Here is a 22,346-nt window from a genome sequence, read left to right as displayed (position 1 = left end):
AGGTATAAATTATACTGATAATTGGTCCAAGTGGAACTTGGAGAAAATGCTGACGTGTTCCCTGCTAGCAGAGTGATTCATCATCCATGGTTTTCCGTGGGTAGCTCTATCTGAACAAAAATAAATGCATTGGGAAATGGGAGATTAAAAGCAAACCCAAATGATGGCTATGCCACTTAGAGACCAGGAGATTTTTTAGCTTTATAGAAAAAGGTTGCTATCTGTCAATTGTTTTCCCCTTTCTGATTGATGCCTCATTTTCTCCCACATCCAGCAAAGAATCATTTCCTGCTACCTTTCTGACCTAATTGTTGTGAGACTGTTATTTAAGTTTTCCCTTCAAAATGCATATGGTTGCCCAGCCAGTTGTTTTATGCATATGGCAAGCTAATCTCAGAATGCTTAAGAACTAAGGTGAGTCCTTTTAGAGGGACCAGAGGAGACTTCCATAGCATTGCAACTTGATCAATTAGGTGGTGAAATGTATGTGGAAGACCTCTAGGGAAGCAGAGGTTCATCTTGTTGTTGGGAAGTTTTGACATCAGTTATGACTAGATTTCTTCATAGACATTGTGCTAGAATTGCAGTCAAGGGCCATGAGAGGCAAACCAAATTGCTGGCTATCACACTTACTAGCTCCATCATCTTGACCAAGTATCTTACCCTCCTGGGTCTCCATTTTTTCAATGTTAAATGGGGATGACAATATAAGTAAGCCTACCTGCCTTCATAGGATGGTAAAAAGAGGTACCCTTTGAAGACCTCACAGAGTCATATATATATATATATACATATATATATATATATATCTGAGCAGTTATCTTTGGGATTTTAAATATTTCTTTTTGAAGGTGAGCTTGAGGGTCTAGAGACACTAAATTAGCTACTTAATGAATTAGATGAATCTCTTTGGAGTGCTTATTATTCTCACTGAAGAGACCCTGTAGTGGTCTATGGGTTGCTGCAATCAGCATAGGGTCTTTCACAAATAGGAATTTAGGGAGCCCTTGGCCTCTAGAAGGAATCCTTTTTTAATTTTTTTTCATTGCATATCATCCATGAAAGTGATCCATACCTTTGGTGAATTTATGTCTCCTTATTTTATGTATCGCATAATATTGATAATTAGAATGCTATAGGCAAAGTTATCTCTGTTGTTGCATATTTTAAAAGAAATCATGTATGATGTTGACATACACAGGGGAGACTCTTTGTTGGAGGAGAGCCTTTGAATCAGTACTTTTAAAACCCTCAACAGATCATGGTCTCTACACTGTTAAGAGTCCTAAGTTTCAGAATGGAAAGAACTAGAGAGGAAATAATATTTGGATTTTCTTATCCATGAGATCTTCTCCTTCTCTCCTTTTTCTTTTCTCTTTCTTTTCTTCTTGTTATTGTTCTTGTTTTTTCTTCTTTCTTCTTCTTCTTCCTCCTCCTCCTCCTCTTCCTTGTCCTTGTCCTTGTCCTTCTTTAACACATACCAGTGAAAACAAGGATTAAGACTGAATGGGAATAATTAGCATCCCTTATGAAGTGAGTTTCTCAGATGTCTAGATACTTGTCACTCTATTTCATGAGGACAGTTGAGGACCTTTAAATTCTAGTGTCTCAGTTGGTTTTTAATCTTATTCTTTTAGATGAGGCTAAGGCTCATCTCTTCTCAATTTGAGGATACAGGGCAGAGACAGTGATGACGAGTAGTGCAAATGGTTTCCCATTAAGGATATCCTGGAATATCATAGGCTTTACTTAGCTTGTAGGACAATCATAGAATTCTTTTGGATGATTGCCTTTGAAACAGAAATAGAAGTAGAAGAGAGCAAATAGACTCATAGAGCATGGAATTTCTCATTTCGCACATATATCACATAGGCTAATATTTTTGCTAAAACCTTCTTTATTCGAAAAAAAAACCAAACCTCTTGCCTTCTCTCTTATAATGGACATCAAGTGTCAGTTCCAAGGCTGAAGAGTGGTAAGGGCTAGGTTATTGGAGTTAGGTGAGCTTCTCAGGGTCTAGGTCTAGGAAGTATCTAAGGTCAGATTTGAACCCAGTACATTCCATCTCTAGGCCTGGCTATCCACTAAACCATGTAGTTGGTTTGTTGAAACCTTTTTTCAAAATTTTGTATGTATATGTGAGTAGATTGGGTAGGGAAGGATAATGGATAGTCATTTTTAAAAATGGAGTTTGACTTGTTTCTGTTTCTTTGTAAAGATATCTATGTGTTCATCTCATCAGTGTAATAATGTTTTAGTAAAGTAAGTTTTCAAGAAGTTCTGTTTTCTCCATCTTAGAAATGGTGAATAAAAGTACAAAAATGGTAGATGGCTTGCTCAATACACTCTACAAAGACTGGATTGTTCAGCTGCCCATTTCCTTTGCCTCTTGTAGGGGAAGTGGTATAGATATATAGACAGACAGACAGATAGATAGATAGAAATAGAATGATAGGTAGATAGATAGACAGATAGATAGATGGATTAATAAATGGGTAGATTGATGAGTTCAGGCATGGATAGATAAATTGAGCCTTATTGGAAGATTACAGACAGACACATAGATAATGCATTTATTCAGCACTTACTATGCCAGCCTTAACTTCGGTTTACTTTAATTCACTGGAGAAGGAAATGCGAAACCACTCGAGTATCTTTGCTAAGAACCCCATAGACAGTACGGTCTACAGAGTCCATAGATCCATGAAGAGTTGAATATGACTGAATGACTGAATAACAACATGCCAGGGACTGTGCTAAGTTCTGGAGATAAAAAACAAGCAAGAATAAAGTACCTCAAGGAGCTTACATTCAATTGTATGTCAGGGGCACCAGAAAAGAGTGGATTACCTAGAGTGTGAAGATGATGGGGAGGCAGTATGGAAGGTTGGTGCTAGGCAAGATTAGGTAAAAGGTTACCCTTGGAGCCAAACCTCCCAGAGGTTACATTTCAAGGTTTAGACGGTGGAGATGGCATAGTGTGTAGATGATTAGTCATGTGAATGTGCTCCTAACTGTTCATGCCGTGGATGCCATTAAGTTGGGTACTGCTGTCATGCTTTATTAAGAGTAGTCATTATAACTGACAGTTTCTCCTGAGTGGGAGCTTATTATTACATGGAAAGCTAAGTAGTATTTAAACTACCTGCCTTAATGAGTACTGTTAAATGGTTTTATTGTCTTGACTAACTTGAAAAAAATTAATTGCCTAATTTATCTGTTCAGAGAATACTGCAATAATTATCTCTATTCAGAGAATATAGTCATTATCTGACATAAGGTAAACATAACTTAGAGGCTAGCAAAAGGTCTGTATGACCTCTGGGTGTCCTTTCTGAAATCCATTTCTATGAAAAATTCTAGTGTTGTAATAAATATAGCAATGATGATGACATGTAGATGGGAATTAGTTGTATTTTTTATTTTAAAAAGAGAAATAAGCACTATTTGGGGGACATCGCAAAATATCTCTTATTGATCAATCTTCATACATACTTACATGTATACATACATACAGCATCATAGATTTACAGCAGAACAGGATTACGGAAACCATCAAGTCCAATCTCTTCATTTTACAGATGAAGAATCTGAATTTCAGAGATGTTAAGTGACTTGACAAGTGTCAAATAGCCAGTAAGTGATAGTGGAAGGATTTGAATTCAGATTTGACTCCAGAGATTGTGCCTTTTCCACTCTGGCATACTTCCTTTAGCTGACATGTCTTTATACAGTAGTTATATAATTTTTACATTTAATATATAAAGAGATAAAAAATAATGGCCATTTTCACTTATGATTGACAGTAAATCACAGAAGTTATAGGATTATAAATTTCAAGCTGGAAGGGACCTTAAAGGCCAAGTTCAGCCCTTATATTTTACAGATGTGGAGACTGAGGCACAGATGGGTTAAGTCAAGTCAACAAGTATTTATTAAAAGTTCATTATCTATCAGGCACTGTGACTATTGCTAGGGTTAAAACAGGTCCAAACATTGTCCTTGCTTTCAACTAGTCCACATTCTAATGGAAGAGACAACACACAGAGTATCTCAAAAATGATAGTGTAGTTTTAAGCTGTTATAGCCATCTAAACTATTAGGGCTTCAGACTACACTAATACTTTTGGGACACCTTGTACAACTAGTTTTATGCATATTAGATATGTACCATGTAAATGGAAGGTATGGGGATAGAGTTTCACTAGTATAGTCTGTATCTATCTGTCTATCTATCCATCTATCTATCTATCTATCTATCTATCTATCTATCTATCTATCTATCTATCTATCCATTCATCAATCCATCCATCCATCCATCCATCCATCCATCCATCCATCCATCCATCTATCTATCTATCTATCTATCTATCTATCTATCTATCTATCTATCTATCTATCTGTCTGTCTGTCTGTCTGTCTGTCTGTCTATCTGTCTGTCTGTTATTTGTCCTTTCCACTTTATTTTGACAGTTTCCCAAAATGGTGGTCCAAGTTTCTTAAATAGAAATATCAAGCCTCAGGAGTCCTCATTTGCCCTGTTTGCCTGCCATATACATGTAAATATCTCTACCAGTTTCCAGGCTCCTGCTAGGCAGGAATTTTTCATTATACTCATTATCTCTTATTGATGGGTAGCCTTTAGGGTGGCCACAGCTGGATGTTTCCTCCCTCAGAAATAAAAGGACACATTCACAAATGGATGTTAGTGATAATAAGCTAAATATGCCATCAGCCTTTAGTTAAACTATTGCACACAGTATTGTGTGTTCTCCCTCCTTGGAATTCCCTTTCTATTTGTTTTGTACAATTTAGCATGTTCTGTCTTTGGATGCTGAAGTGTTTTTCTCTTATATTTTGGTTACAGTTTTTATAGCTTATTGTCTTATTTCTTTTATTAGAAATTTCTTTGAGGACAGGAATTGTGTTTCATGTTTCTTTGAACCACGATAGACAACCACAATGCCAAATGTCTTGCTCGTGTTGGTTACTTGGTCAATAGGGGTTCATTCACTGGTCTACAGACTACACTTAGTGTAGTCTGAAGCCTTAATAGTTTAGATGGCTATAACAGCTTAAAACTACACTATCCTTTGAGATATATAGTCTCTTCCATTAGAATGTGAACTAGTTGAAAGCAAGGACAATGTTTGGACCTGTTTTAACCCTAGCAATAGTCACAGTGCCTGGCAGATAATGAACTTTTAATAAATACTTGTTGACTTGACTTAACCTATCTGTGCCTCAGTCTCCACATCTGTAAAATATAAGGGCTGAACTTGGCCTTTAAGGTCCCTTCCAGTTTGAAATTTATTAAGTGCTTTCCATGTGCCAGGCACTGTGATAAGTAGTGGGGAACCAAAGAAAGGCAAAGACAGGACACATGTGGAGCTATAAAAAATGGAATGTATAAGTTATAAACAATGTAAGTGGGAGGAGATTTCAGTGGGAAGACACCAAACAAGAGTCCCAAATAGGAGATAGTTGCTTAGCATGTCACCAAAGGCATATCATTGGTGTGTTCTCAATTAAACTTACATGATAAATAATAAATATTTGCTGATTCTTTGCTTTCTATTTGCAAAAGGTCAGAAGGATCAGAGAAAGAAGATTCCCTTCTTAGGACCTTTTTCAGAATATTGTTCTGTTGGTCAAGTTGTGCCTGACTCTTGGTGATGCCATCTGGCATTTTCTTGGCAAAGATTGCCATTTCTCTGGTTTTATGCAGCAGGGGTTAAGTGACTTGCCTGGGTCATAAAGACATAATTGTCTGAGTTCAGATTTAAACTCTAGTCTTTCTTACTCTAGGTCCAGTGTTCTGTCTACTGGGCTACCTACATGTCCTACTTTCAGAATATCCCTGTTAGAAAGAATCTAAGATATAAATTTAGGGTACAAATTTCCATTTTGAAGGTCTTAGTTAACAAACAGTAAGTATTTGCTGTTTGCCAGGCATGGTGTTGAAGTCTTTGTAAAAGCTCTCTTTTTCATTGTTATACTAAATATATATCTAGAAATGTCCAGTGTCCATTTGACATTGATTCATTCATTCACAAAAAATAGGATGCCTACTATGTTCATAGTTCTGCATAAAAGATTTATAAGGACACCTAAGTCATCCCACTAGGACCTCCTCACCTATCAGAGAAGAAGGTTATAAAGAGTTAAGTAACAATTATCTGAAGGATGTGATTAAGGACAAAGTAAGTGGTACAAGAAGGAAGAGCTCTAAAGTTCCAGAGAAGGGAAAGCTGGTGAGAGACTACAATTAGGAGAAAGGAAGCAGGCAAGCATTTATTAAGAACCTATGATTTTCCATGTGCTTTACAAATATTATCTCTTGATTTTTATAACAACCTTGTAATGTAGGTGCTATTTATTACCCCCATTTTCAGTTGAAGAAACTGAGGCAGACATTGATTAAGTGACTTGCCCAGAATCATACAACTAATAAGAGTCTGAAGCTAGATTTTATAGTATTTGATCCCTTGCCTGATCTGGCTATTTGAGAAAAGCTCTGAGGAAGAGGCATGGCTGATTGGGGTTGTTCAAGATGTATAGGAAATGGAGGAAAAGGACTTTCCAGGTAGGCTTACTGACCAATCTGAAATTAGGCAAAGGAGATAGTCTTTTCAGAAGAGAATGAGGATGCCTGGTTAGAATGAAGGACTGATGGTAAAGAGTAGCTAGAGACAAAGGGAGTAGAGTGGGGCCAAATGAAGTAGTGACTCAAATGCAAAGATAGGAAGTTTATTTTATTTTTTAAGCTTTCACGAAGGGTTATTTACTTCCCAGAAAAAGCAAGAACAGAACTACAAACATTTCCCTCCAATACTCTGGGAACACCCTTTCACCTATATTGTCTCTGTCCCTGGGGAGAATGGGTTTAAATATAGACCAGTTTTTTTTTTTTTGTTGTTGTTGTTGCAAATTTCCCCAACCAATTTCATCTCCTAATGCCAACTGCCCCTGTTGGACTAGGTCTTTGCTTAGGACTTTACCCCTTACTCTGGATTCTGGCAAATCTTGGCATGAAGTCCAGCTCCCAGACTCCAGTGGCTTACTCTCTTGACCCTTAAAAGGTTACAAAGTCGTTACCACCTCCATTTTTCCTTCACCTAAAACAGGAAAGATCAAAGAACAGAAGCTCTTGTTCTTGAGTTCTAAGCTGGAAGAGGGGGGAAGTTCAAACTTTATCTTGTAGGTCATGAGGAACCATTGGGGTGTCTTGAACTAAGGAATGATATGAGAAAATAATTTTTGAAACCCTTATCTTCTATCTTAGAATCAATTAAAGTGTATTGGATTCAAGGCAGAAGAGCAGTAAAGGGTAGGCAAAATGGCGGTTAAGTGACTTGCCCAAGGGTCAAACAATTAGGAAGCATCTTAGGCTAGATTTGAACCCAGAATCTCCCATCTCCAGACCTAGTTTTCTGTCCACTGATCCACATAATTACCTCCTCATTGTTAAATTTTCAGCAAGAGCATTTATATTTTGGAAATCTCCAGGGCTACAAATTGATTTAGTTTTGTTGGGAGAAAATACTCCTAATACTGATGAAGAAAAGAAAACTGGTTGTTAAACATTTCCCATTATACCCCTGATTTGTACTTAGTTCTTCCTGATTCTAGGTCTAGTGTTCTAGCCACTACGCCACCTAGCTACCTCATATACTAGCTTTTTGTACATCTCTCTATGTCCTGGTATCTTGTCCTCTGCCACCCTTCGCCACCTGCTCCCTAATAAAATATCAGCCCTTGGAGAGCAAGGACTGTTTAGACCAAGCACCTCAGCCAGCGGCTGGCCCAAAGAAGGACTGAATTGAATTGTACAATGTTTCATTTTGTTGATTCCTGATAAATGATCATATATACTAATCCTTAGATCTTTTTTTAATACATAATCATCTTGTGATGCACCGCTTTGACCTTATGCTTATTAAACTCTTTTTGTCTCCAATTCAACAATGCTCTGTGAAAGATAACTTGATTATTAGGTCTGTTCATCACTTTGGGTAGACATTGTTAAACTTCATGCTTTAAAGAGATATCAGCGAGATCACTGAAAATGGCTTAGCAACATTTGGTCTACAGCTAAATCCTACAGCCCTTCAGGCTGATATGAATCAGATCAGAGGACATTAATGAACCCAAGAACCATGGGATAGTATCATTGAATAATGACAGCAAAGAAGGGGCACTAACATTTGGTTTGCCAACACACCTGAGGTTCATGGGTCTTTTCCATTTAACTTGAAGCTGAAACCTTATGCATGTGCTGTCTTCCTCATTAGCAAATGAGATACTTGAGAGTAGGGACAGCCTGATTTTCCATTTGTGTCCTCTTTTAGCCACAGTGAGTAAGCATTTAATAAAATACTTTATTCATTTGGTCATTCATATGCAGAGTTAATAGGAAGAACTCTGAGAGGAAGAGGCATTAGCAGTTGGAAGGACCAGAAAATATTCATGGACTTGGTGGCATTTGATCTGAGTCTTGAGGGAGAGTCTTCTTTGTTTTTTAAAACTTTCTTTTGTTTTTTTCAGTCACACAATTTTTGACAATTGCTTTCTGACATTTTTCAATTCCAATTCTCTCTTTCTCCAACTTCCTTTGCTTTCTCCACACCATCCCCAAAGCACTAAATAGTTTGACTTAGGTTATACCAGTGCTTTCATGCCCCAACAGAAGACACATATTGCACATTCACTAGAAAGCCCATAAAGGAAAGATGACGAAAGATGATGTGCTTTAACCTGCAGTCAGATTCCAGCAATTCCTTCTTTGGCTGGGGATGACATTTTTGATCATGAGTCCCTTGGATTTGGGGAGGGGGACCTTGTTTTGCTGATAATGGTTTAGCCATTCACAGCTGGTCATAGATTGTTTTCTTGGTTCTACTCACTTTGCTTTGCATCAGTTCATATACGTCTTTCCAGGTTTTTCTGAACTCATCCTGTTCATCATTGCTTATGGCACTATAGTATTCCTCATATACCACAACTCAGTCAGCCACTCCACCTTGAGGGAGACTCTTGAAGGAAGCCAAGGAAACTGAGGCAGTGGTGAGAAGGCAGAGCAGTCGAGGCGTGAGGCACTACAGATTCAAAAATATGGATATGGGAGAGGGGATCTAAGGCTAGACATTAAGGGTAAAGAGGCCTTTTGGCAGAGGAGAAAGAACTCTGGATTTGGCATGAAAAGACCTAGTTTCAGATTCCTACTATCTTCCTTACATTAGGCAGGTCATAAAACCTCAGCCGGCCTCCCTTTCCTCCTCTGCCAAAAGGGCCAGCTTGTTTTGAATTTCTTTTTAGCTCAGACCCCTGAAAACTCCCATGAAAAGTATCTTGCTTCTCAAGATAACTGCTCTCGGAGGATGACTCTCCAACAAGATCTACACCCCCTGGAGTGCTCTGTGGTCTGGACCACAATTCTCTCTTTCATTGCTGAGCATGGTGGGCAGGGCAGAATAAAACAAGTTAAGCCTGATTATAGCCATTACTTAGCTTTCCTCTGCCAGGCTTCCTGTACTGATAAAGGATGCTGCGTGAGCTTGTCAGGCTCTGCTTTTTATATAATTTAGTAAATGGTTGCATAGTAAATACTGTGGTGTCTTTGTATGGCATGCACATTGAATTTCTGATTTTATCCCCTCAAGACCAGTAGAAAGAGTCCTGGGAGTGGGTGGGCTTAGGGAGACCTGGGTTCTTGGACTGCTTCTTCAGACCACTTTTCATGGCAAGTGGCTCACCTTCCATGGGGTTTAAGCAATGGCCTGTGACTAATCTGCTAAGTCATAGTGGAATTGCCATCTGCGTCACAGAGGGAGTTCTGACAAGAGTCATAGATCTTTCCTGAGCTTTTGTGTAAAAGTAAAACCAAGGCTTATAATTTTCAGAGTTCTCTTCACCCTTGTTCAGACACATGCACTTAAAAAATTGGACTCGTGATTACAGAAGTGAAGGGAATTTCCCAGGGACCTCTTTCTTTACTGAGGCATATTGACTCCCCTTCTGCAGCTCTGACTCTAGAGAGTTGCTTGGGGGCAAAAAGAGTTTCCATGGCTTTCCCAGTGTTAGATAGTCTACCTATATGTGGCAGAGGTGGGAATGGAACCCAGATCTTCCCAGCTTCTAGGTCAGCCCTCTCTCCACCACCCCAGTCTTTAATGTGTCTATAAGATTTCAGCCACCTTCTGATTCCAATTACCAAAGGAAAATAATGATGATAATCATTTAAATGGCACTTTAACAGTTGCCTGATGCCTTACATATATTCTCTTTTGACTATCACGACAACGAAATAGAGGCTATTATTATCCCCATTTTATAGAAGAAGAAATCAGATGGGAGAGTTTAAAAGCTTACTTTGGACCATACAGTCCTTATCTGAGGTGGGATCTGAACTCAGGTTTTGCTCACTTCAACATCTCATGCTCTCCTGGCTCTGCCATTTGGTTTCTGGCTTCTTGTTAGATAGAAAACTCATTAAGTGACATTGTACTAGACACAAGATTTACACATGTTCCTTTTCCTTCCCTGTTTCTAACCTTGGTCCCAGTCTTGGTCCCATTCTCCAGGAACATCTGGAGCCATCTCTCCGTGCATAGGTTTTCTCTCAGATGTTGAGCAGGTTTGACTGGTTATGTGTAAAAACTTGTCTTTGAAGAATCTTCCTTAACACTAGGACATAGCATTGCCTGGGGCTGGGGTGGGGGACCCTCTGCTCACAGCTAATTATGAAACCCAAAGCAGATGGTAGAGCTTGACAAGTTCACTAAGGACCAGCATGCAGTGAGTTAGTGGCAGTGGGGGGGGGGGGGATGTAGCCATCAAAGAAATAGCTCCAGCTACAGTGCCAATACTCTCTTAGAGCCTCTAAGTCCAAGAACTTTGAGAAGAGGAGAAGAAAGGAACTCAGGATAAGCTGCTTACTGACTGATAAAACTCCTAAGGAAATCATCATCATTATGGAATTCATCCTCAAAGAGCCTGTTGGCATCTCAGATTTGGTGTTGGCAGGTTCTCGTAGTCACAGTCACTGTCATGAGCCTTATAGGGAGCTGAATTTTCAGTTTGGGGACATCAAGAATATCATAACATGGTGATTGTGGTTCCATCAAACAGTAGGGAGGTTGGGCTGCCCTTGCCACTGCCCATAAGTGCACAGAAGATAAGGAGATGTTCCCTCCTTAGTCTGCCCTCTCCGTTGTTGACCATGTCCCATGGAAGGACATATAGGAGATGAGGATCAAATGAGGAAATATTTGTAAAGCATTTGACATAGTGCCTGGCACATAGTAGGTGTCATATAAATGTTTATTCCCTTCCCACCCACCTCCTCCAGTTTGTCAAACTCAAATAGAAAAGGGGGTCACTAAGCCAGAAATAAAAATCCTGAAGACCATATGTTAACTTAGAAAACCACATATTAACATTATATATGTTTAATTTCACTTTTACTTATTTTGTTAAATATTCCTCAGTTACTTTTTAAAGAAAACCTTCACTTTCCAATTTAGAATCAATACTATGTATTACTTCAAAGGCAGAAGAGAGGTATACATATATTATCATTCAAAACCTATTTCCATACTGTTCATTTTTGCAATAAAGCAATCTTTTAAAAACCAAAATTCCAAATCCTATACCTATATAGACAAGTGACAAATCATATGTTTCTTCTGATTTTCTACTCCCATAGTTCTTTCCCTTGATGTGGATAACATCCTTTCTCCCAAGTCCTTCAGTGACAAATGAATATTTTTAATTGTGCAAGAATTGCATTTACCATAAAGAACAGCAACAAACAATAATTAAAAAAACTTAAACATACATTTCCCCAAATCTATGCAATTGAATTATCGAAGAAATATATATATATATATATATATACATATATATGTATATATAACACAAGTGGATCAGGTGCCTCTCTCATCGAATATATTTATTGTACTTTAGAACAATGAGTTATTAAATGAAATGGAGAAGTAAAAGTTAGACGGGAGAACCTAGACAGGATATCATCATGAAAATCAAGGAATGAAGAAGTCCCTGAGGAGGGTGGCCAACATTGTCAAAATCTTGAAGAGTTCAAGAAAATCAACACTGAGAAAGAGTCATTGATTATGAAATTAAGAATTTGCTGGTGATTTTTGAGAGGTAGTTTCATTACAGTGCTGAAGGCGCAAGAAGGGACCGAGGGATTGGGGGTGTGGAGGTAAAGAGGTTTATTCCTCTTCTTTTTTTTTAAACTTAGCAGTGAAACAAGGAATAGAGGATGATATCTTGAGGGGACAGTTAGGAAGGCCAAGGGAGATGAGTGGAGAGGGGAAAAACTGCAAGGTTTCTAAAAATCTGTTGCATTTTAAAAATCTTTGTTATCGAATGTTGTGAACAGCAATTGAAGAATTAGAAAAAAGCTCTTCTCTAGGACAGCGGCGTCACATTCAAATAGAAACACTCTCCTGGTCACATATTGACTTAGGAAAACACAAACTAATACTATTTGTATTGTATTATATTTTTATTTATTTTATTGAACATTTCTCAATTATATTTACATCTGCTTTAACTGCATTGGGTAACGTTGCTGGCTCCTTTGCCCTAGAGTGATAATGAAACATTAATATCATAGAGTCAGAGATTACCGGGGACCTTGGAGATCTTCAGGTCTTTCTGAGTCCAAGTCCAGTGTTCTAACCATGACATGCTGCCTCAAAGATTTCATTATATATAGTCAGGGCTTTCTTTTTCTTTTTTTATGAATTGAATTATAATTTCACTGAGAAAATATGCCTACAGATCAGCAAAGCATCTCTTTTGAGATTTATCATCCTAGAGAGTTACCTGAGGCCCCTAAGATTTGTGTTATTGATCAGTCAATATGGTATAGAAATGGTATTTAAACTCATTAAAATCCAACCTCAAACACTGACTAGATGTGTGACTTTGGGCAAGTCACTTAACCCCTGTTTGCCTGAGTTTCCTCATCATAAAATGAGGATAATAAGAGCACCCACCTTCCAGGATGTTTGTGAAGATAAATGAAATAATTATAAAGCATGTAGCTCAGTGCCTGGCACATAGTGGGTGCTATATAACTGTTAGCTATTATTTTATTTATTGTCTCCTAGGCCAGCTTGCTTTATACTACCACATGCTGTCTTAGGATATTTTATCTAGTTTTAGATTCTTTGAATTCTCTATGAACGCCTCAACCCTGACTCCTTATCCAGTATCATTCTTGTCCCTGTTATACCATACATCCTCTACAGTAGAGGGGTTAAAATTTCTGGCAAAACTCTCCAGTATGGCCAGAACCAGATTAAAATGTATTTGAGAAATGTTCAATGAAATAAAAAAATACAATTCAAATTGGATATTGTGAATGTGTGGTTTTCTAAGTCACCATGCAGCCTTACAAGGAACTCTTTACATCTGATCTTGGCAGCACCGCTCTCTTCTTTTTCTTTAGTGTCTTGGAGCTACTGGGGTATACTGGAGTAAGAAAACAGAACCATAGACTTGAAGCCACAGCCTGGGGTTCAAATCCTGGATCCTAGCCAAGTCTCTAACTCTCTGGGCTTCAGTTTCTTCATCTGTTAGGAAAAAGAAAGAGGTCTCTTTCAGTTCTAAATCTATGAAATAATGAAAATTATGATGCTTCAACATCTCACGAACAGATTCATGCCCTTTTTGATTCATACATCTAAATGTCTGATAATATTTCTAATGTGTACACTATTTTTTGAATGTCCTATATTCAGAATTTAATGACCATGAATCTTCCCACTGCTCCTTGGGTTATTTATAATTTTTATTTTTATACGATTTAGGCACTTCACAATTTGTGGTCTTAGTCAATGAGAAGTAGCATAGTGCCCAAGAGCTGACCTCAGAGGCAGGAAAACTTGGGTTCCAGTCCTGCTTGGCAACTGTGTGATCCTGGACAGATCACAACCCATCAATGCTCCAGGAAACCCTAATTCAAGTTGCAGGCTAGTTAGCTATCTGCATCAGAGGAAGATATTTCCTTATGGGATATGTATAAAATCACAGATCTGCTCCCAAAAAACCAATAGGATCCATATGTCAACATAATATGGATCTGTGACCTTCTTGGTGTAAGAACCCCTTCAGCAGAGACAAATTGCAACTGGTCTTCAATTTATATTCTTAGAGAGTCACCTGAGGAGCAAAGGGACTAAGTAACTTGCTCATGGTCACACAGCTGGTATAAGAGCAGGGATATGATTCTAGGGATTCACGACTCCTAAGAAAGTCCCACAGATGCATTGGGCTATTTCTCTTCCTAGATAGTCCCTGAGAAAATTTTGGTGCTAACGCAGCAGCCAATTTGATTCAGTGACAACATTCTACAATTTCTCAAATATCCTAGTCGTCTCCGTTCCAGCCCAGAGCTTATTTAAGATGCATGGTCTAGAACCCAAGGGCTCCTGCACCCATAACACTCCCTACTGGTGTCCAAACTCAAGGAAAATTTATATATATATATATATATATATATATATATATATAATATTTTTAACAAATATATTGTTAAACATATATATAACAATATATATAAATATATGTTAAACATATATATATAACAATATATATTGTTAAATATATATATATATATATAAGTTTAACAATATATTTGTCTGGTTTAACACATACGTTTAACAAAATTAATAGATAACGTTACACTTTAAATCTAATTTGATATGCATCCCAGAGGGATCCTTTTATAAAATTCAGTGGCCTCCATTTGTGTTTGAGAATGTTGGCGATGACAGATATCCTAGGTTGGTCCAAGTCGTGATGGAGAGCCTATTCACGCTTCAGGAAATGGTTTTCCACTGTCATAGTTTGCGGATTATAGGAACTTTTCTGGTGTGTTCATAGATGTGCCCTTGATGTTGTTCACTTGTTTCAGTTGTGACTGACTCTTTGGAAATTTTTTGGAATTTTCTCAGCAAAGAGATTGGAGTGGTTTGCTGTTTCCATCCCTGGCTCATTTGACAAATGAGGAAAAAGAGTGAAACAGGGATTAAATGACTTGCTCCGCTCACACAGCTGGGAAGTGTCCGAGGTCGGGTTTGAACTCAAGTCTTCCTGACCCCAAGCTCGATGCTCTCTCCACTGTGCCACCCAGCCGACCCAGACTTGGCCTCAAACAGACCCCAGTGTGTAGATACAGATGAGCAGCCTAGCACCCACTCCTTAGCATTCGGTGTGTGACTCTGGTAGAGTCCATGGCCTCTGTGGGACATTCGGAATTTCTGGGCGTATCCTGCTGCAGGGCAGACACATTTCTCAGCCCCCTTGGAGACCGAACAACCCCTAAATCCTGGGACCTGAGGAAAATTCCAGTTAATTTTTCATTACATGATTTTCAGAAGAAGGGGTCAAAAGGAGCTGGTAGGGCATCCAATTATGGGTTTGAGCATGTTGGGAAATGAGTTTTCTTTGACTCAGGTGTACAATCTTTTACTTGGGCTTGTTTTCCAAGTGCACTGAGGCTTGACTAAACATTTTGGGGGCACTGGCTCCATGTAAAGAAGAGGCTGGAGTTTGTTAAATATTCCTTCATCCCCCTTGAAGTTGGCCAGTTTGGGGTGGCCAGCAGCCAGTTAGAGTGCTGGTTCCAGGCAGCGGACAGAAGTGGTGGTGGTGGGGAACTAATCATTAGGATGGTGCCGGGTACCCTCCCACTGCTGAATGAAGAAGTGATTGGCTCAGCGGAGTTTTCTATCAAACAATTAAGAAAAATTCATGAGGTGGGAAAGGAGGGAGGGGAGAAGGGGGAGGCTGCCTCCAACTGATCCGAGGACTAAAGGTCCTTTTTCACTTGGTGCAGACCATGTTGAAGCTGAGACTGGAGCGCTGTAGATAAAGGAAGAGTTCAGGAAAAGCGAAGAGTTTGAATCTTTTCAAACTCAAAGTGGGAAAGAGAGGGGGAAGCAAGTGAGAAAGGACTTAGGGAGCAAAGAGAAGGGGGAGCCATGTCCAAGGAAGATACCAAAGGGAAGCTCAACAGTTTTGGGGAAAGAAGAAGATCTCGTAGTCATAGCTCCTTGGTTTTCCAGGTTATCCCACCTGTCTTTAACCGCAGTATTTTTACTTCTGCAGTCTCTCCGGCAGCCGAGCGTATCCGCTTCATCCTGGGGGAGGACGATGACAGCCCGGCGCCCCCTCAGCTCTTCACTGAATTGGATGAGCTCCTGGCAGTGGATGGGCAGGAGATGGAATGGAAAGAGACAGCCAGGTGAGGACTTGGTGCTGGAGGCCCAACGGCAGACAGTTGTATACTGATGACCAAGGTGGGTCTCCTGCAGGCTCTCTCAGACCTGGACTTTGAGACAGCACAGTGTTGGGTAGACCCAAGGGAGAAAGAAGAAGGTATCTCTTCTGCTTTTTACTTTCTCCTTCAGATTTTCCTTTTGTTAGTCATATGAAATGCATTTGTTGTTTTAAGTATGGGTATTTTTATCCCTACATCTATTATTGTTTGGGGAGCATGGAATCTTAACTTCATAAAGAAGTGGGGGGCTTGAAATTGTTTTTACATGTAATTGAGTGAAAAATATTCAAAAGAAATCGAGAGCAGTATGGCATAGTGGGTAGAGAGCTGGTCTCAGAGCCAGCAAAATCTGTAGTCCCCCGACTTCTGACACATACGGGCTCGATGACCCTTAGCAAGTCACTTGATGTCTCTGTGCTCTAGGCAGCTCGTGGAGACTACAAGTTGCATGGGGAGAGGGAGTTTCCTCATTTAGGAGCTAGTCCCAAACCCTGTGCGATTTAATAGCAAGGTGCTTGCAAAAACTTCCAGATCAACCATTCCCTACCTTCTTTTAAAATGATATTCCGAGAGACCTTCTTTTACTTCTGCTGGTCTCTCTTTATTGTTGGGATGGGGGTACTTTGAAAATAAATATTTTACATTACACATTTTCAGCATATACTAATCATAGGGAGCATTTCTAAAGAAAGCTCTTGAACATTTGCAAAGCACTTTGTAAGCATATTCTTAAGGATAATAACCTTCAGTGGCAGATGCTGTCATTATCTTCATTTTACAGATGAAGAAACTGAGGCAGACAGAAGTCAAGTGACTTGCCTTGAGTCATAGAGCTAGTAAATGTCAGAGGCAGGATTCAAACTCAGTTCTTTCTGACTCCCAGTTCTGCCCTCTATCCATGATGCCCACTAATTGTCATATGAATCTAAGTATCATACTTGTCTGGATCCAAGGAGAGTGTGAATCCTGTTAGACCCGAGGTCTTTTATGCTAGTCTGTCTATTAGCAGGGCTCATGTCAACCATTAACTCTTTATTTTCTCAGTCCAGCTTCTGGTTCTCTATTCCTCCTCTATCTACTCTCTCCTTCGTAGCTTCTTTCCCTTAACTTTGCTCTGTTATGGTTGCCCTCCTGCCTGTCTGAATGGTTTGTCTCCATTTCTCATTCCCTGTCCTGTGGCTCTGCCCTGGTCTCCATCCTGGGACCCCCTCTCTTCTTTTTCTAAGCCCTTTCGTGGTGAGTTCACCAGCCTCCATGAGTCAATGATCATTTCAGGTTGTCACTCTCACATCCTCAACCTCTTTTCTCTACTCGTCCACAGCCCCTTGGGCTAAACTCAACTATCATGATAGTACCCTGTTTCGTTTCCTTGTCTCCTCTTTCTTACTCACTGTCCAAGAATCTGCCAACTTGATATTCTGTAAGCACAGGCATGACAGTGTCACTCCCCTGCTCAGAAAACTTCAGTGGCTGTCTATTGCCTTTAGAATAAAATACAAACTCCCTTCACAATTAGATTTCAGCCTATGCTTCCAGGCCAATTATATAAGGTGCCCCAACAGTCTTAGTGCAGCTTTTAAGTTTATTATACTGTACGTTATTCCACCTCATTCACCTTTCATTCTAGCCAAACTGGCTTACTGGAACTTCCTCAGAGACATCTCACAGCTTCCTTAGCACAGCAGACAGGTACTGTTCCCCATGTCTAAAGATCCTGGCATATTTTTCATTTTCACCCTTGTCTTTTGGAATCCCCAATATCCTTTGAGGCTTAGCCCAAGTGCTACCTCCTATATCAGGTCATTCCCGATTCCCTGCCATTTATTGTTGCCCCTGGAAATCACTTGATTTTTTTGTGTGTTATATTTTTGATATGTGTGTATGTGAACATAGAGATAAAATTTGTATACATATTTGTGTATTATATATATATGTAGAAAGCTAGATGGATAGACAGATAGATGAATAAATAAATAGGTAGATAGATGGACAGACAGATGGACAGACAGATAGATAGATAGATAGATAAATAGATGGATGGAAAGATAGATAGATAGATAGATAGATGGATAGATAGATAGATAGATAGATAGATAGATGGAAAGATAGATGGATGGATAGATAGATAGATAGATAGATAGATAGATAGATAGATAGATAGATAGATAGTTCAGTCATTTTAGTTAGGGCTGACTTTGTGATCCCATTTGGGATTTTCTTTGCAAAGATACCTAGTGGCTTGCCGTTTCCTTCTCTATTCCATTTTACCCCCTAACTATAAGGCAATGTTCCCCACATGCCTTGCATTTCTATCGTAGAGAAGCCCTGTTGTGTTCTACCAGTATATTTGGTTTGCAATGCCTCCCTCATGAATGCTTTCTCTGCCAAATGCCAGTTACCAAGAAGATCAAAGTCTGTTACCTATTCCATCTTCAGCACATTTTTTCCCCAGAACATTTACTCCCTTTTATTGATAAGAAAAATGAAGCAAAGACAAGAAAACTGACTGGCCCATCCAAGACTTAGGTCTTCAGCTTTCCTATGTACCCCCCTTGGTCACTGGGCATCATCATTAATTTGTCATCCTTTGTGTTGCTATACATTCAGGTAAATTTAACCAAATTTACAGAGGAATTCAGTGTGTGTAGTTTGTTCATTATGGGCAGTAGAAACAATTTTTTCTCCCTGAGAAGGACAGTCCCCAGCTGACAATGAGTAGATCAGCCATCATTCTGAATTATTTCAATAAGGAGGCTGTAGAAAATTTTTAGGTTGGGGAGTTTATTGGGAATTTTCAGACATGCTTTCTGTTTTTCCTGATTTGCTCTTGGTAACAGAATATGGGAAATTGGCACTCAGAGGACCTGGATTAAAATTCTGGTTTTGGCATTTCCTGTTAGGATAACTTTTGCCCAGTCATTTAATCTCTATGGGTCTCAGTTTCCTTATCTGTAAAATGAATAGGTTGAAGTTAATGACCTCTAAATTCACCCATCTGTTCCGTCTCTGCATTCATAATCCTAATATGCTAAAAGACTTCTACAGTTAAAGTAACTGGGTTCTATCCAGGCATTTGAATATGTTGAACAGGACATAAGGTAAATAGCATTTTTTTCATTAAAAATAACAACAGAATATGTTATGATATGATTTATACTTTAAATGGATGCTGATATATTTTGGGTCATTTCCCCTGAAATAATATGAGGAAAAACCATGTAGCTATTGGCTTTTTGTGTCAGCCCCATTGTGAGAATGACTCTGTACTAGTCATTTTCCTATGAATCCTGGCAATCCTTCTTTCATTAATCTTTGGATGGTTCAAATAGCCTACATGGTGTATTTGACCCTTTTGATCATTTCCTATACTCTAAAAGATGGAATATTTCATTTATCCAAACTCTCAAAACTTTCTTCACCCCAACTCCATTTTCTGCTCCTTCATCTTTGATTGAAAAAAAACTTTTCACCTTTCAATAAGGCACAGTGTCATGTAATAATCTTTTGCATTTATATAGTGCCATAGCAAAACATTTATAACATTATTTCATTTTATCCTTATAACAACCCTGGGGTGGAGGAGGTGCTATTATCCTCCTTTTATAGATGAAAAAACTGAGGTAAATAGAGGTTAAGTGACTTGCCCAGGGTAACAAGCCAAAAGGCATTTGAGGTCAGATTTGAACTTAGTTCTTCCTAATTCCAGGTCCAACCACTGTACCACCTAAATGCCTAGGTATTGGCTAGAGAGCTTGCCCTGAAGTCAGGAAGATCTATGTCCAAGTCAGAATATGGGAAATTGGCACTCAGAGGACCTGGATTAAAATTCTGGTTTTGGTATTTCCTGTTTGTATAACTTTTGTCCAGTCACTTAATCTGTATGGGTCTCAGTTTCCTTATCTGTAAAATGAATAGTTGAAATCCCATCTCTGGCATATATATTGACTGTATAACCCTGGGCAAGTCATGAACTTTTCAGTGTTCCAGGCAACATTCCACAGACTTTTTATTGCCCAAATGGTTCTGATCTTTACAAAGGTGGAAGGAATTTCCTTATTGGGAGGCTCCCTATGCCAAGTAAATCCCCAGTGTTGTATTCAGTATTGTGTGAGGCATGCAGGGGATTGCACATATAAAGGACCAGCAATTTTTATGCCCTCAAGAGTTTACAAGCTAGTAAGTACTAGTGTGTCAAGTAGACCAACACACAAGAATGATATGAGATAAAATATGATTGGAAAAGCAGAAAGCCAGATGAAGTGGCATAAGAACATAAGACAAGAGAAGATTTTTAGCTTGGGATGGGGTCAGGGGAGGCAAACAGGGAAATGTTCATGTAGCAAATGTTACTTGAGCTTATCTATGAAGGAAGAGAAGATGTGGAATAATATTAGACTATTTGTAGAAGGCTTTGAATGCTAGGTGAAGAAGCTCCTCTTTTATATTAAGTCAAACAAAATAATGGGTATAAAGTGCTTTGCAAGCCATGGGCATTGGAATGTCCTCAAGGTTGTTGAAGATATCAACTTTGTGCTTTAGGAAGATGAGTACACGGTACTATCATCTTTTTAATTCTGGATACTATCCTATTCTTAATACAGTCTAAGACTGCCTTAGTTTTGGAGATTTCCATATCACACTCAGAACTTAGTCTGAGCACTTTAAAATCTCTGGCTCTCTTCTCACTCATCTTATATTTGTGAAGTTTGTTTCTTGAGCCCGAGTTTGACTTTACATTTATTCCTATTAACTTTTATCTTACTACATTTGATCCAATATTTTAGCCAGTTGAGATATTTTTGGATTTTGACCCTATCATTGAACAAGTTAGATATACCTTCTCACTTCAGACTTGACCCAAGGGTGTCCCCCATGCCTTTAAATCATTGACAAGAGTGTTTTAAGTGAACTCTGCTCATAGAAACAGGGAATGTTCTAGAATTCTCATTACTTAGGTGGCAGAAACATCTTACTGGAATTCAGATTGTCATCAAGTTTCTTCTTATTTAAGAATCTGAGATTTAGTATCTTCTAGCCTATTTGCTTCTCTTTTGGTATGTCATCTCCTGAGTAGTAATTCCATCATTTTTAACAATATCATCAGAAATCAAATGTCTGTGTTGGAAGTGAGGATCAAGAGAAGGAAGTTTGAGATGAAATATGGTCTATGAGTAATCTATATAGGAAAAGACAAAAGTCGACCAAATTAAGAATAGCTATTCTTAATATAACTCTCTTAAGAATATGAATCAACAGCTAGTTTTGCCCTTGTAATTACTCATCCATTTTATGGAGGTTCAGCAGTTCAGTGACCCAGTTCAGGTCATTGAGTGGAGCAATGACAGAGCTCAAAATTAAATCTGTAGGTCATATAATAAGTTAAAGGAGAAAGAACGTAGTCTTTGAGTCATATGTAAGAACTTGATTGTGAAAATGCCAATGAAAAAGACCCAAATTTTCATTTTTATTTCCTATAATAAATTCCTTTTGAGAAAATAAAATTCTTATTATTCTTAAACTTTGCCATTTTCCTTATGTGATATTCTGATTCTGTGAAATCTACCTTTTTTTTTAGTATAAAGGTTATTTCCCCTCCCATCCCTAAATCAATTCTTTTCTAATTGATAGCTTTGTAGAATTTAGGGAGAATATGGTATGAGTTTGATTTTAAAACATCTCTAACTCAAATTTTGTAATTTTTTAAACTTGGAGTTGGAATGCATTTTAGAGAGACTCAATCTTAACCTCTCATTTTACAGGTAAAATGAATGAAATGCTAGCCTAAGTCTTAATTTGGGCCATTTTGTGAAGCAAGACAGTCTCTATATTTCTTAGAACAACTTTGACATCAATTTCATGAACCATTAGTGTCCTGGTAAATGTTTAACTGGCTTTGAAAAGAAAATGTAGTGACTTTTAAGTGTAATCTACATTATTAACATTTTTCTCCATTACTTTCTTAAGCCTAGGCAATCAAATAAAATAACTAAATGAGCAATTAAAAATAATTAATGAAGCCCTAATTGTT

At 38.5% G+C, this 22,346-nt stretch overlaps 1 protein-coding gene across 9 annotated transcripts in view; it reads left to right on the top strand.

Annotated features, from left to right (window-relative positions):
* The window catches only part of SLC4A4 (solute carrier family 4 member 4), a 523,229-nt gene that overhangs the window by 272,500 nt on the left and 228,383 nt on the right, over window positions 1–22,346 (top strand). For all 9 annotated transcript variants that reach the window (XM_056803353.1, XM_007495656.3, XM_056803351.1 and 6 more), the window contains one exon: window positions 16,147–16,282. In XM_056803353.1, coding sequence (XP_056659331.1) covers window positions 16,147–16,282 — 136 coding nt within the window. The remainder of the gene's footprint in view (window positions 1–16,146; window positions 16,283–22,346) is intronic.

The sequence above is a fragment of the Monodelphis domestica genome, chromosome 6, assembly GCF_027887165.1.
Source record: "Monodelphis domestica isolate mMonDom1 chromosome 6, mMonDom1.pri, whole genome shotgun sequence".
Classification (NCBI taxonomy): Eukaryota; Metazoa; Chordata; class Mammalia; order Didelphimorphia; family Didelphidae; genus Monodelphis; species Monodelphis domestica.
This window is presented reverse-complemented; position numbering and strand designations above follow the sequence as displayed.